The sequence below is a fragment of the Phasianus colchicus genome, chromosome 19, assembly GCF_987193195.1.
Source record: "Phasianus colchicus chromosome 19, bPhaCol1.hap1.1, whole genome shotgun sequence".
NCBI classification, from domain to species: Eukaryota; Metazoa; Chordata; class Aves; order Galliformes; family Phasianidae; genus Phasianus; species Phasianus colchicus.
In genome coordinates this window covers 9,356,908-9,372,917 of record NC_143454.1, presented here as the reverse complement: position 1 = coordinate 9,372,917, position 16,010 = coordinate 9,356,908, and the positions used below count along the sequence as shown (strand labels likewise).

Here is a 16,010-nt window from a genome sequence, read left to right as displayed (position 1 = left end):
AGATAGCTCCCCTATCTCTTACTATGATGATTTCAGTCCACGTTCTGGAGTGCTCATCATCTTTCATTATTACAGCACCTTATTTAGTGCAGGGTCTTATTTAGTAAGACCCTGATCTATGGCAATGTGTCTGCTGTGTTTGAAAGACCAGAATGAGATCTTTGTGGGTGAGGCTCCTTCGTCACCAATTTTTCCCTCTTTCTTGTAGGATGTCTTTGAGATGAGGTTTGCAAAGATGCCCGACGAGCCTGCGGAGGCCCCTCCTCCTCCTCCTCCAACAGCACCAGTTGTGAGCAAAAGCACAGAGAGCAGCCACAGCAGTGAGGAGAGCTCTTCTGACTCAGACAGCTCAGACTCCGAAGAAGAGCGAGCAACTCGGCTGGCAGAGCTCCAGGAGCAGGTTACTGTAGTGGCCAAGCTGTGTGTCTGCAGTAGAAAAGGCTTAGCAGGAAGGAGGATTTAATTTTGTTTTTAAAAATCCCAGCTAGCCTGAGATGCAGCAGGGAGATCACTCCTCCTGCCAGCTCAAAGAGGAAAGCTCTCAGCAGGGAAATAATTAGTGCATTTTTGATCCAATGTTAATTTTCTTTGAGATAACCATTCTCAGTGCTGATGCTCTGGGCTTCTTTCTGGGCATCCCAGAGTATTCTGCCACCATCAACAGGAGGAGTCTGGGAAGCACTGAGAGATCCATTTAGTATGAGAGCTCAAGCACAACAGAATCTGTCACAAGCTTCCTGTGAGAAGTTTTCACTGTGTACTCCATAGAATAAGTTATTTTGACTGCTGTGGTTGCAAGACCATAAGCCATAGCTTTTCTTATTATGCACATGGACAGTGCAAGTTGCTGCAGTGGTTGCGTGTGCTGCTGTAATATAACCAAGCATTAATAAAGTACCTTATCCAGTGTCTCAGAGGTAGTAGGAAACTTAGGAAGTAAACCTAGCATTTCAGAGCCCACATTGTCAGCACTCTAGACAAAGCTATTAAGTATTTTATTTGCCTCTTATGAGGCAAGAATTAAGTTTTCACATCAGTTAGCTTCTGCACAGCTGCACTGCATTCTTTAAAGAACTTCAAATCAGAGTTTTCTAAGTTCAGTCTTAGGCTCACTAACTTTAAGATATACTTGCATGTCCAGGACGTGGAGGGAAGAGTATGTGGAGGCATCAATCATCTTGCCTTGAAGTCTGATTTATTTTTTCACTATTCTCTTCCAGCTAAAGGCAGTCCATGAGCAGCTAGCTGCGTTGTCACAAGCACCAGTGAACAAACCAAAGAAAAAAAAAGAGAAGAAGGAAAAAGAGAAGAAAAAGAAAGACAAAGAGAAGGAAAAGGAAAAGCACAAAGTAAAAGCTGAGGAGGAGAAGAAGCCTAAGGTGTCTCAACCACCAAAGCAAACCCAGCAGAAGAAAGCCCCAGCTAAAAAGGCAAACAGCACGACCACAGCTAGCAGGTGAGAGCTTGTCTCCTGCAAATTCCCTTAAGTGGGAACACAAAGAGCTCTCAGCCCAGTTCTGTCCCTCCTGTTCTGTTGTTCCCTGGTGAAGCTCAGTTGTCAGCATCGAACAGTGTCTCCATTACAGACAGCTTCTGGGAGTTTTCAAGTTAGGGCTGGCAGCACAGCCATCACATTTCCACTCTCTGACTCTTTCAGAATCCCTGCCCAGTTGTTCTCAGATAAGGTTTAGCCTTTTTACCCAGCCAGCAATAACATGCTGTTTTGTTTCTGCTCCCCTGCTGCTTCTTCGGCTTGTTGTCATGTCTCTCAGCACTAAAATATAATTGGAGTAGAACAGCTTATCTCAAATTTCTGAACTTTTTCAAAAGTTGTGGTGCTGTTCAAGCTATCTGGCTAGAGGTTCAAAGCCAAAAGCATTGGGGTGTTTGTTACAGGGGAGTAGAAGAAAGAGTTCATTGCTCCTTATATACCCATGAATGTTTCCATGTTTGCCAATCTCCCCAGGCAGCCCAAGAAAGGAGGAAAACAGGCATCTGCAACCTATGATTCGGATGAGGAGGAGGAAGGCCTGCCCATGACCTATGATGAGAAACGACAGCTCAGCTTGGACATCAACCGCCTGCCTGGGGAGAAGCTGGGCAGAGTGGTGCACATCATCCAGTCACGAGAACCTTCCCTCAGGGACTCCAATCCTGATGAGATAGAAATAGATTTTGAAACCTTGAAGCCCACAACTTTGCGAGAACTGGAGAGATACGTGAAATCTTGTTTACAGAAAAAACAAAGGAAACCATTTTGTAAGTTACCTCTTGGGGCACGCATTCCTTCACGAGCCCTTGGGCTCAGCTTTGGACTCAGGGCATGTGTGTTGGGATTCTCATCTTGTGGGTATGCGATGACTGGGATTTTTAGAGATTTTTTTTTCTACCTGAGAAAATAGCAGAATTTTGGGTGTTTTTTTCTTCATATATGGCCCTCACATGGAGACTTGGAGGGATCACTGTATTCCTCTGCAAGACCTGTGTGATGTCTTTAGTGCCTTCTACATTCTAGACAAGCAATGCAGTTTCAGTCTCATTATGTTGTGCGTAACATGCATATATGTGGAAGGATCAGTTTCTTACCCTGAGTAGTTTATCATCTAATTAAGAAGGAAGGAAGTGTTGTTTGAATCCCAAACGACCAAAGAAATGAATGAATTGCACACATTTACTTGGGTAAGCTAAGGATTCTGGATGTGTCCGAGTTGTATGCTTGCCACAAAACTGCTAGTCCTACCTGCCCTGCTTACCATATCATAATGTGATAAGGAGGAGATAAGGAGGTGCATGTACTGTGCAGTATGGTACAGGCTTTTCTGTGCTTCAACCACAGAGTGAATTGTAGCCCCTTGAGAACTGAGCCCCAGCCAAATAGCTGTTGCATGTCACTTAGCTGAGGTGGTGCTGGTCAGCCTGTCTGCTTATAGGTTAAGAGGGAAGTTGTTCTGGTAAGAATATAACACAGAAGCTACTCACAACTCATGCAGAGCACCTCTGTTTTGGTACCACAGGACTTCTAGGTCATCTGAGCAAAGCTCAGGCTTTGACCCTTCTTTTTGCTTTTTTACTACACTGGTTTGATTTCTTCTTTCCCCCCCAAGTCCTTTAATTCTGGAGTAGCTGAGGAAAGCATTTTCCAGAGTTCTAAGAACTAGAAGCATCCTTTTGCTTTGGAGTAACACATGGCCTGAGATGTCTGTCTGTCCACTGCTCTGAGCCCAGTATGCCCTGAGCTTGTGTGCTTGGTCAGCAGGCACCACGCTGATGCACGACCTTCCCCACACCCTCCTGCTCTCTGCTGCCTATTGTGGTGCTCAGTGTTCACAGGCACCCTCTTAGGACTTTGCTTTCCAGTTTCCATATAAAGGAAAAAAAAAAAAAAGTTGCTTGAAAGCAGTGTGCAGAAATATAGGCATTTCCTTGCTGGATCAGGCAAAATATCTGGCTCCCGTCTGCTTCTGATACTGGCCAACACCTGTGTTCAATTACTCTTGTGAGTGATATTTCTTCTGCTCAGAAGCATTAGCACTGCTGCTACTCCTCTCCATTTCCGTCCTGACCGAGGCAGCTACATTCCTGTTGTCTGCCAGCCTTTGCTGGTTTTTAATTTCTGCTTTTGTTTTATATTTAAAGCAACTTAAAGCAATCAATTCTCACGTGAGGTGTCTTGAGTTCTAATGGCAGCTGCTTCCTCCTGACAACATTTAATGGGACACTTTTATTTTACAGGGCAGAAAACCCATGTAAAATTCTGTAATAACAAATGTGTAACTATTGACCATAAAACTAGCTGGTAAGTAACCTGTGACCACAAGGTTATTACATGGATATTTCCATCTTCTAAAACACTTTCCAGAAGGTCTCTCTCAAAAAGTGTGTGTTACAGGATGATGGTGGCTGATCTAGGCAGCTTCATGTGTTGTCCTTTACCTGAGATGTGTAGTTGCTACGTGGTCACTTGATCTTAGCAGCTTCACTGCAAAGCCTTTGCACAGACTTACGTGCCCTGTAAAATAGCGATGTCCATTCTTTCATTCTTTTCTTCACCCTCAACAATATGGTTTCAGAAATTGTATGTTCCTCTTCCACAGCTGCAAGTGGAAAAAAGCAAGCAGCAAAGTCTAAAGAGGAGTTAGCTCAGGAAAAGAAGAAAGAACTAGAAAAACGGCTACAGGATGTCAGTGGGCAGTTAAACAACAACAAGAAACCTGCAAAGAAAGGTAATGGCTGTGGTTCTGCTGTGCTGCTGATGCCTGAAAATTTGTGTGTGCAGGTAGTCGTCTTCACTAAGGCAAACCTACTGCCTTTGTGTAGTCTTGGGCTTATCACAGAATGGCCTGGGTTGGAAGGGACCTCAAGGATCATGAAGTTCCAACCCCCTGCCACATGCAGGGCCACGAACCTCCCCATTTAATTCTAGACCAGGCTGCCCAGGGCCCCATCCAACCTGGCCTTGAACACCTCCAGGGACGGGGCATCCACAGCCTTTCTGGGCAGCTGTTCCAGCACCTCACCACTCTCTCTGTAAAGAACTTCCCCCTGACATCCAACCTAAATCTCCCCTCCCTCAACTTCAAACTGTTTCCCCTCATCCTGCAGTTATCTGCCCTTTCAAAGAGTTGATTCCCCTCCTGTTTTCAGGCTCCCTTTAGGTACTGAAATGCTGCAATGATTCACCCCGCAGCCTTCTTTTCTCCAGGCTGAACAAGCCCAGCTCCCTCAGCCTGTCCTCATAGGGGAGGTGCTCCAGTCTTATCTATGGGAGTTCCCCCAGTCTGTCATTGGTGTGGGCACAGCAAGTTACTGCTGGGCACCTGAGCTCCTCTTTGGGGTTTGCTCTGATCCCTGTCCTGCTGGAAACTCCTCTTGGTGGTAAACAGGACCTGTCCTAGAGGTGATTCAAACTTCAGAGGCAGGTGTGCTGCTCTGTTGGTCTCTGCAGGGTTGTTCACACAGTATCACAGTAAACCAGTACCATAATCCAAACCAGTACCACAGCATGTTTAATAGGTGATTTTCCTCCATTGTGGGATTGAAAAAGCCACCTCACAGTGCAGTAGCGTGAAAGATGGGATGAAAGGTTATTCCAGTGCAGATTGAGCTGCTTCCACCTTGCCCTGAATCACAACAGGCAGTGAGAACAGCTGCCTGGGCACTCTGTGCCACCTTGCCATGAGCACATTACAGCTGTTGGCAGCCAGGAAAGTTTGGGCCCTGCGTTGGAGCACTGCAGTGCCCTCCATGGGACTCCAATGCAGGGCCCAAACTTTCATGGCCACCTGCAGCATTAGAAACCCTGCTGTCCCCTTGGCTGGGCATTGTTCCAGCTGGAACAAAATCAGTGGGTCAATAAACTGTCCAGGCAAAACGAAGCCGTGAATGAAGCTGTGGATGACAAAAGCCATTGGCAAACTTTTTCTCCATTGAGTTCAGCTCCTTGGAAGTTACCACTTTGCTGCCTTCTTTCCCGCAGAGAAATCTGGCTCTGCTCCCTCTGGGGGCCCTTCACGGCTCAGCAGCAGCAGCTCCTCCGAGTCAGGCAGCAGCAGCTCCAGTGGCTCCAGCTCAGACAGCAGCGATTCAGAATGAGCTAAGGACACTTACACAAAACAACACAGAATGGACATCACCCTCACCGATGCTCTGCAGTGTCCCTTTCTCTCCTTAAAGTACTGCTCTTGTTCCACGGTGGTCAGGTGTTTGTTTGTTTGTTTTTCTTCCTCTCTGACTTTTTGTTGGTTTTTTTTGTTTGTTTTAATTCAGTGTTATAAAAGGTATCTTCCATTTTTCAGGGGCGCTTTTTTTTATGAATAGGTCGAAGATCTTTGCATGTGTGCGACTAGACTTTATGGCAAGCAGTTCCCTTTGCATAAAGTCTCTAAAATACACTTTTACTGAAGGAATTTGGTTGAAAATGGAAGAACTTGGAACTCTTTGCAGGAGATGGCTAGTAGGTTTCTGCAGAGTTTGTAGTACGTCTCCCTTCTGCCCCTTCCTTCTCCCCAAATTGTTCTCTTTTAAATCAGCCCACCTGGCTCACACAAGGGGAAAAAAAAAATCTTTAAAGAAATCTGTAAAATGGTACTGTATCTAAAAGATGTTAGCTTTTGAACTAGTTGGTGTACTTGTTTATTAGCACTAGCATTCTTAATCTCAAAGTCTACGGTGTGATGAAAATGTCAGATGCTATCATCTTTTTTTACATAAAAGCAGAAGAAACAAAAAGAAATCTAACGTACTGTGGATTGCTAACATTTTTGTTAATGTTGGTGGAGGCATAGGCACCTGTTGAGGAAGGTGTTTAAGCATGAGTTTAATTCTCAGCACGTGAGCAATAGAAAAATTTGTATGTGTGATTTCTAGTACTCCAAATTTCCTTTTTCCTCGGGAATGTGTTGGTAAGAAGGGAGCAAAGGATACTCGAGTTTCTTGGGAATGTTATTTTTAACATCAAATAGATAATTTCCAGGAAATTGACATTCTCTCTGAAAGTTTGTGCTTTAATTGAAAACATCTCCTGGCTGCAAGTACTCAGCTGGGCCTCAAGGATGCTCCCTGCAGTGACCAAGACGAGCCATGTGCTCATTATTAGACACATGCTTAAGTACTTTCTCCATGACAAGCACCTCAGTCTGGGCTTAAAATAAAAGAGCACTCGAGCTCCAGCTGAGGCTGAGCTGGCAGGGGACTCAGAGAGGGATGTTGGTTGTGTGCTTTGTTGGTTGTTTTTTGGTTTCGTTTGTTTCTTTCCCACCCTTTATCTTCGTATCTGCAATGAGCTCCTAGAAAGGGAATGCTACTTCTGTGTCATGCAGGGTGCAGGTTTCCAGATCCTGAAGTGTTTACCTCAATTATAGTAATAAGGGAAAAAAAAAATGGGGAGGGGGGGGGGGGAGGGAAGGGTGAGGATGAGGGGAAGACAGTTTTTTTTAAGGCTAGCAATTTCTTACAAGTCAGCCTAATGTTTTCACCTGCACTGCTGCAATACACTCCGTTTTCTCTGTCTCACGTGTATATAGAAGTATTTTATTTATTAAACACATTGGTCATTTTAAACTCACTAAAAATAATAAGACCAGCAGAAATGCAGACTTTTAATATGGTTCAAACCAGATTTAAAAAGAACACAGAGATGTTATTTAAATACGCTGGACTTTATACCTCCAGGTGCTACGGTCCAGTCTGTTGTGCGTCTGGTGCTCTGTCATGTCTTGTGTGTTCACTTTGGGTTTTGTTTTCTGTCCTCTCTCTTTTCAATCCAGCCCCTTCTTTCTTGTTTTGTACAGATTTTGAAGACGTGCAGGTAGATGTAATTTCTTAATGGAACTCCTTATTTGTTGTCTGTGTTTTTTCCACTCGTCTTTCCCCTTCTCCATTTTTATTTTATTTTATTTTTTGTGAAACAGTGTTGATTTTTTTTTCATTTTATAATCCAGTTTTAGGAAAACAGCAGTTCTGTAACTATATAAAGTTTGTAATCTGAGGGGCAGAAATTTATTGTAAATTCTTAACTTTTTAGCTTTTTATTGTAAAGAAAATATACAGAGTTTAACAGAAAGTTACGCCTTTCCTCCTCCCAGTACCAGCCCCTATGGCTGCATCCCTGCTGTGGGTCAGCCCTAAAACTCACCCTGCTGAGCTCTCCAGTGGTGCAGATTGCACCGATGTTTATTTCTCACGTAGGTGAGTGGCTGTCAGTCACTTTGTGCCCATCAACTGAGGTCTTGCTGGCTGTACCCAGAAGGGTCTACCACTGGCTGCCATTCAGGTCACACAGCTGCCCTGGCTCTGTGTCTCTGTGCAGTGACAATAACGAGCTCTCTGGAGTTTGCTGTAGAAAGGAGCTGCCGTTTTTCAGCTGAGAGCTGAAAGATGCTCTGCTGCTGAGAGCATCCTCGTGTCGTTGTGCTGTCACTGGGTGCTGGGCCCATGGGCAGGAGCCCTGGAAGTCTTTGCAGGTGGAGTTTCCTTCGTGTTGGGATCAGATGAGCTGTGGGGTGCTCTGATTCTTACTGCAATGAATGATTTTTCCATTAACAATAAAGTTATTTTTAGTTGCTCTATTTTTTTTTTTTTTTCATTCCACCCTTACAAAAAAAATCTTCCCCTAGGCAGATGTTTAGTAATATATTTTCAGAATTGACTCTGAGGAGATGTAATATACACCTAATTAAGAGCTTAGTTGTTTGTTTTTATAATGGCTTGGTTTCCACCTGCGTTTCACCCATTGTCTAAGATGTGCTTTATCAAAACTAACCAGCATTTGAATTCAAGTAATTGCAACCACTTCAGTACCACGACAGCATGGATAAACAGGCTCCTGGTTTTCCCTGCTGAAATCCCTTCCCACGTGCATTAACTTGAGCTAGCAACCATCACCTCACATTGATGGTGTGTGGACAGAAGCAGCTCCTATGCAGGGAGCAGCCCACAGGTGGTGGCTTGAGCTTCCACTGGGTGAGAAGCTTTCATGGCAGTGAAGATGTTTCCCACGAAATGGCAGCTTGCAGGAGAAATCCATTCTGACCCAGGAAAAAAAAGAAGTGGTGACTTCACTGCAAAATGTTGCTCTTAGCATTTCTCTCACTTTCCTATTGTTTGTAGCACTTAGCTCCCAACATGCCATTAGCGATGCTTCTGTAGCTGCAGATCAGAGCCTCTCCAGGAAAGAAGAAGTGTTTTCAGTCCATATTAAGTAGCAGCTGCCCTTAATTGAGTTGGAAGCTGAAAGAATAGAACATCTGAGTTGGTATGGCATGACATTTCATGGCATCCTCCTGACATCACTTGGGAGAAGTGATCAAATGTATAAATAATATTTGAAATAGTGTTTTTAAACTTCAGAATAAAAACGACTGAAATTTTTGCAACTTTGTTTTCCAGGGGAGATCTCTCTGAAACCAGTATGATTTCATAGGTACACGTAGGTCTATTGTTTTATTGAAACTGGTTTTTCTGACAAATTCCTATTTGGAGCAGACCCATCAACCAGCATTTCTACACCTTTAAAACCTGGCTGAGCTTTTTCTGATGGTCAGGTCAACCTGCTTTTGGGCAGCCCATCAGCTGCAGGCTCAGTGTGTCCAGACCCCCCACCCCAGGGCTCAGCCCTGCTTTGTCCACTGAGGAAATCTGTTGGGTACAGCAGCTTCCTGCTGCCCAAACCTTGTCAGTTTTGCACTGCTGTGATTCCAAGCTTTCCTACCTACAGGGTTTGTGGCTCTGTAGCTGCTGTTTGTAACAGATGCACACAGGCACACGTGTGCATGTATATATACAGGTAGCAGTGAGGGCTGTTCCCATTGCTGTGTGGTAGGAGCAGACTGCAGTGACCTCGTTAGTTCTTCGTTTTGGGGACTTTTAGACCAGTTGTGGATTTGTTTTGAAAGGAACGACGTTTTTTTAAAGCTGGGGTTGGAGCTTTGGGGGAAGAGATTGGGGCGCAGCAAAGAGAAACCACCACCTTTTTCGTGCTGGATTTTAAGATGTATTCCAACACGTGGGCAGTTCCCACTGGGGCTGACTGCAGGCAAACCTGGGCTGAGGATTCGTTACACGAGCAGCATTTTCTGCTTGTAAAAACAACGGGGTGCATTTTTTTTAAATAAGAAATGGTATTTGCATATCTTTTTAAACGTCATTTTTAAAAGAAAGAAAGAAACCAGCAGCTCTAGGGTTTGGCACAGGTCGCTGGGAGCTCATCCCTGCTACTGGCATCACCAATCCAGAAAGATTCGCTGTTTGTATTTTTTTTTTTCCTTTTTTTTTTTTTTTTTTTAATATTTAAAAACAAAAGCTGTTACTTTTCTGTATGATGTGCATGCAAATTTACCGTAACTCTCTTTCTTAAAACTTTTTAGTGCCATTTCTAGTATATTCCTGTAAATGTCAGTTACTGAAGAGAGAAAAAAAAAAAAAGAAGTCAATGTAAGTAGTTTAGCTTGTTTATTGCAAATTGCTGGCCTCAAACACAACAGAATTTAAAAGAACAGACGTTAGGAAGTAATCTTTGATGTTACTGGTAATGGACCCTGGTCCTGGGGCATCTGTTTTGTTTTCATAATAAAAAGAAAAACAGTTCTGTGTGTGTGGTTTGTTGCCCCCTGTCCCCCTCTCCTCTCTCTCTCCCTTCCCTCACTTTGCATTTCTGCAGCCAAAAGCCAGCAGGGTTTGTTGTAGTGTTCAGCTGCTGTTCAGCTGCATAGCACTGCTAACAGAGGAGCGTAAACAAACTGCGCAGCCCAGCGCTGTGAGCCTGGAGATGTCAGTTTGCAGACCCGCTGCTGGTGCTGCGCTTATGGGCAAAGTGCCTGCAGGGCACAGGAGATGCTGGGCTGCCAGCGTGGCCTGCAGCTCCTCTGCATTGGCAGCTCAGCTCAACACCCAATGTGCAAAATGCACCTCTCCTTTGGTGAGAGATTTGCACTGCTTTAATGCAGAGGGGCAGCCAAGGGATGATGTTTTGCCTTCCTCAGTTTGCATGAGAGCTGCATCTGATGGAGGTAAGTTGACCTGCAATAGGAGGGGTTGAAAACATCACCCACGTTTAATGCTGACTGCTTTGTACCCCCAAGACTTGGAGGAACCAGAGGGAATTTCCTTACCGGGTTCCCCCTGGTGCAGCCGAGTCACAGGAGGTGCATTTGGGGAAGGAGGGGCTGCAGCAGTGCTCACACTCAGGGCAGAGTTCTTGGCATTGCTGTACAGTGGCCAAAAGCTATTCTGGTTGCTGGAGGTGGTTTTTTCCGTTGGCTTTCTCAGATGTGTGCCTGGTGCTTTATTTATACAGAGGGGTTACAGCAGCCAGGATCCAGCAGGGTTAATCTTTCTCTAACCCTGTTCCTGCTCACTGCCTTTAAATGCTCTGATCTCAAAGGTTTCAGCAAACCTGTTTTGCTTTGCTGTTGTATCAGCACAGCTCTGTGCTGACGGTCGCTTCTTCAAAGGAAATGCTTTTTCATCCTTGCCTTTATGACCTCCTATGTGGCCACTGCTTCCATCAGTGATCTCCAGCACTTCCCCCTCACCCAGCAGCTTCTCCCCATGGGCAGGCAGCTGAACCTCTGCAACGCCATCAGTACAGCAGTGGGGCAGATCCCTCCCTTTGCAGCAGTCTTGCTCTCTGTTTGCAGACCCTTTAACACGAAACCCCACATCCTTCAGCTTTCCCTTGTAGGCTGTTTCCTCGTGCATTTCCTAGCTGAGCTATTGGTGCATCAGAGCAGCACTGTTTCTCATGGCTGGGGGGGAGGCTGAGAAGAGAACATGATGGTGGGTTGGCTCACACCACTACTCACAGTGACAGAAGCTCAGAGCAACTGGACTGGGACCGTGCACAGCAGTGCCCTGCTGGGGCTGACTGGGAGTAACAGCAGCTTCTGTGTGCCACAGTGCTAGAGATGCAGAATGAAAAATCGTGCGCAGAGCAATGCATTCAAATCATTTTAATGCACTTTATCCAAGAGGCTACAGCAGCATTTTCAACAAGTGCATCTACACCACTGCTTGCAGCAACGCTCACTTCATAGCAGCCACTCCACCAAGCTACTGTGACTAATGGGGACTCGGCTGTGGAAAATGCACTCACACTCAGGGACGGAGGGGGAGGACAAGTCACACTTCTCCATGCTGTCGTATCCTGGAAAATTGTAGGCACGCACTTCAGCTTTCATTCTTGAGTAGTTCAACTCTTCAAAGTGAATTTTGGTTACCAGCCACGTGAACAAAAAGGAACCGATTACACCCAAGATCATCATCATCTTTCTTACCGAAATTAAAAAAATAAATCTATGTAGGGTTTGGTTTGGTTTGTTTGTTTTTTCTATAAGAAAAGTAAAGGAACAGCTGGCGGTGGGGACGTGCTGTTGTTCTCCCTCATCCTCAGACTGCAGTCCGTGCTCCCTGGGCACTGTGTGAGCCCACAGCTAGGAGCATCCACCGGGTCCTGCATCTTCCCAACCCAGCATCTTCCTGAGTCCAGCTCACGTGCTGAGTTCTGCTTCCCAGGTTGAGCAAACATCATCAGAACATTTCCCAGCTCGTCCTGTCGAGCTCAAGAGGAACGTCTGCACAGAGCAACACACAGGTGGGTGAAGCACGGAGGTCCATCTCAGCAGGTTTAGCTTTACGAGCACACACACACACAGCACCAAACACGCACACAGCACCAAACACACACACGTGCATTAGTAGTTAGGTTACAAACAGCTGCCCGTGGTTTGCAGTGCATCCACTGGGTATGGTCTCGGGGTAACACAGGTGTGTGCTGCTCAGTGCCTTTGTGCTCCAGCATTCAGCACACACAGGAGAGGGGGAGAAGGTTTTTCTTCACCGTGTTAAAATAAAGTGCTTGAACGATATTGAAAGGGAGAGGTTTGAGATAAATACATTAGAATGCCTGACTTTAGGCAGGTAAATGATCCACCTTGAGGTCAACACCAGGTCCTGCTTTGCCTGGGGCTGAGCCCGTGTCCCAGCACTGCTGGATGGGGTGTCCAGGCAGGGCTGTGCCTTCAGCCCAGTGTTACACTGCAGTGCTGGGCACGCAATTAACAGCCCTGCAAATGGTGCTGCTTTGTTTTTAAGAAAGGTTTGGGTGTTTGCTGGGTTGGGTTCTTTATTATGAGAATGGTGAGGTGCTTGAACAGCTGCCCAGAGAGGTGGATGCTCCATCCCTGGAGGTGCTCAAGGGCAGGTTGGATGGGGCCCTGGGCAGCCTGGTCTGGTATTAAATGTGGAGGTTGGTGGCCCTGCATGTGGCAGGGGGTTGGAGATTTGTGATCCTTGAGATCCCTTCCAACCCTGGCCATTCTGTGATTCTGTGGTTCTCAGCCTGACCTTGCCTTCCATTGGCTGAATCAAACACTGCCAAACACAGTATGCACACACCAAATCTACTACAGTGAGAGATGTCATCCAACCAGAATTAGCACATAAATCCATCCAAGCGACTACATGCAACAAAACTGAAATGCCAAGCAACCTTCAGCAGGCTGCTTCCTTCTGCAGCCAACCTCTGCCTGCAGGCAGCACCCAATGAATGCCCTCCAGGAGCTGTGTGCTGCTTTCTTCCCACAGAAGGACTCTGCTGCATCGAAGTGCCACCTGTCATTTGTTTTTGCAACACCAAACTGGCATCAGAAAGGGCACTTTGCTGGGAAAATGCAGTGCACCTTTCCTGCTAAGTGTTCTGAAGGCTGAGATGAGTTCTCAACGCGCCCCATCCACATGGTCCAGTCGGGCAGTGCCAGCTCTTACATCCTGAGCAAGACAATTTCCAACCCAACATGAGATGCCACCGACAGCACAAAGCAACAGAAACCTCCGGCAGCTGCTCAGACCCATCCCATGAGCTGCTTTGGCCGCAGCCCTGTGGCTGGAACGGTGCAAACCTGCTTCGCGTCCACGTGCAGATTTCTGACACAAAATTACATGATAGCACAGAACTTGGACTGCCCCGTGTCCCTGGAGACGTCCAGCTTGTTCTTGTCCCGCACCAGGATGGCCTCGTTGCCGTACTGTGAGTACCACATGCTGCGGCTGCGGCTCAGATACGTGTTGGGGGGCGCCGACTCCAACTTCTGCTGCTGCTGCTGCCAGATGAGCAGCGAAGTGTCCCGGTACCGCAGCCTCGCGTAGCCCTCGGACAAGGCTTTTTCAGGCAGGGGCACCCGCCCGTTCATTACTTTGTCACTCATCTGTCCAAGGGCACCTTCAAAGATGAGAACTTCCTCCCGAAATACACCCCGCTGGGTCGGAGCAGCTCGGCTGCAGCGCTGCGTTCAGAGGTGAGCATCCCAGGGACGCAGCCGGTGCTGGGCCGGCTCAGGGCAGGGGATGCGCGGACTCAGCGCTCCCTGCGGGCAGCCCGGCCTCACCGGAGGGACACGCGGGGCCTTCCCGCAGCTCACCAAACGGCGACATCGCGGTGCAATTCGGCTGGCAGTGCCTTCGTGTCCCGATGCCCTCTGAGCAGCTCTGCTTGCGGTGCCGGCGGGCTGCGGGGCGTCCCTCGGATGGAGCGGCCAAGGCTCGTGGACCCCCCCCCTCCGTGCTGCAAGCAGACGGACGGACAGACGGACAGCGTTCCGCAGATCACGCATCCATCGCTGCAGGCCGAGACGCCGCTCCGTGTCTCTCGCCGCCCATCGATCTCCTTCCTCCTCGCTTCGCCTCTTCAACCTGGGGGGGCACAGCGAGGGGTCACGGCGAGGCCCACCCAGCGCTCCCCCCCTCCCACCACCCCCACCTCCATCCCTTTCAGCCCCCATAATCCCCATTACACGGCCGCCTTCCCCCATCCCCGCCCTCCCCACGCCCCGTACCCTCGTTGCGCGGTTCGGTTCGGTTCGGCCCGGCCCTGGCTCGGCTCCGCGGAGCGGCGGCAGCGGAGACGCCTCCCGAACGCATCACGGCGGGCGGAGCCAGCAGTGGGGCCGGCCTGGGAGGTGGTGGTGGGGGGGGGGAACGCGGAGTCGCTTCACGCGTGTCCGAACGCTGCGGGAAAGCCGTGGGGAGCCGCTTGGTCGGGACCACCGCAGCCCCGTGAGCGCAGCATCCTTGCGGTGGGCTCTGCCTTTCCGCCCGTGGGAGCCCCCCCGGCTAAACGCAGCACGAAATGCGTCGTGAGGAGAACTCGCTCTTTTCCTGATGATGCTAAATTTAAACTCGCAATCTTCTTACGTCCTGCAATCGCAGCGCCAGCTGATCTGCTGCTCAGGGCCGGAGGAAGCCGCTTTCTGCTCCGTTGTGCGTGGTTGGCGTCTGTCAGACACGCTGCGTTCCTCGCTCCCGGGAGACCGAGATAAAACACAAAGAGGAGGCAGGAAGGCACACGAAGGAGCGCGCTGTGGATGTGTTTACTATTGGAAATGTCGCGGTTTTGCAGCTCCGTCCGCCTCCCAGCAGCGCAGAGGAGTCAGCCCAGGCCCCACCTGGCGGAGGCTGCAGAATGCGAAATCATTACAATGTGAAATCATCATTAAATGGAACCAGATTCAATATTTTCATTCTATTTTTTTTTCATTCTATTTTTTTTTTTTTTTTCCCTCTGAAATCCCCTCCCAGAACTCAGAGCACAGCAGGAGGTGCTGCTGTGTGCGTGGCTGCACCCTTGACACAAAGCATGGGAAGGTGGGGGGAACTGCAGCCCCAAAGCCAACAGCTGCCTCTGCCCATCTGCAGCACAGCCCTGTGCCGGCTGCCAGCAGGGCCCTCCCGACTAAAAATAAACCCTAGAAGCAGCAGCAGCAGCAACAGAAGGGATAAGGTGAGAGCTCTGTGCTGGGGCAGCTCCTCTGCTCACCCCATGGCTGCCCCATAGAAAAACACAGGGCAGGAGGGCTGCTATCACTGCACCTGGACACAGGATGTGAGGGGAGGTGGATACAGGGGGAGATGAGGCAGGATGCTGTCATTCAGACTCAGCATTTCTACTCATCCTTGTGCTTATCTCCTTTGGTATAACAAATACACACTTTATTTAAGTCAGGATGACCGCCCTTGGAACTGCAATGTAATGCAATGTAAACCATAACTGTAACCTTCATTGTAACCCTAACCATAACCTAACCCTAACTGCAACTGTTACCCTAACCCTAACCTTACCCATAACCTAACTGTAACCCAAACCCTAACCATAAAGATAACCATAACCCTAACTGTAACCCTAACTGTAACTATTACCCTAACCATAACCTAACTGTAACCCAAGTCCTAACCATAAAGATAACCCTCACCATAACAATAACCCTACCTGTAACCATAACCATAACCCTAATTATAACCATAACCCTAACTGTAACCCTAATTCTGACCCTAACCGTAACCCCAAAGTGACAAAGCAGGGGAACTCTCAATCACAATGCTGTGACTTAAAAGGGTCTGGGAGGTACAGGAGCATCTTCAACAGCAGGTGGTAAAGCAGCTCACCAGGAACATCTGCAGAGAGAGGCGATCAAGAGATACAAAAGATGGATAAAAAGCCGTCACCAAAAACGCGGGGATGT

At 47.8% G+C, this 16,010-nt stretch overlaps 2 protein-coding genes across 7 annotated transcripts in view; one reads left to right on the top strand and one right to left on the bottom strand.

Moving 5' to 3' along the window:
- The window catches only part of BRD3 (bromodomain containing 3), a 39,154-nt gene extending 29,224 nt beyond the window's left edge, over positions 1–9,930 (top strand). For all 6 annotated transcript variants that reach the window (XM_031601824.2, XM_031601823.2, XM_031601820.2 and 3 more), the window contains exons 8-12: positions 209–400; positions 1,221–1,456; positions 1,967–2,259; positions 4,095–4,223; positions 5,477–9,930. In XM_031601824.2, coding sequence (XP_031457684.1) covers positions 209–400; positions 1,221–1,456; positions 1,967–2,259; positions 4,095–4,223; positions 5,477–5,592 — 966 coding nt within the window. In that variant the 3' untranslated portion in view covers positions 5,593–9,930. The remainder of the gene's footprint in view (positions 1–208; positions 401–1,220; positions 1,457–1,966; positions 2,260–4,094; positions 4,224–5,476) is intronic.
- An 802-nt stretch (positions 9,931–10,732) lies between these two features.
- On the bottom strand, positions 10,733–14,908 carry BRD3OS (BRD3 opposite strand). The gene is made up of 2 exons (XM_031601415.2): positions 14,328–14,908; positions 10,733–14,184 (listed from the first exon to the last, which is right to left on the bottom strand). Exon 2 carries the CDS (start codon positions 13,698–13,700, stop codon positions 13,431–13,433), a length of 270 nt encoding a protein of 89 aa, XP_031457275.1. The 5' UTR covers positions 13,701–14,184; positions 14,328–14,908; the 3' UTR covers positions 10,733–13,430.
- Positions 14,909–16,010: the final 1,102 nt, after the last annotated feature.

Coding starts and splice junctions, on each gene's coding strand:
- BRD3OS (XM_031601415.2), bottom strand. CDS start 13,700: ATGAGTGACAAAGTAATGAACGGGCGGGTGCCCCTGCCTGAAAAAGCC.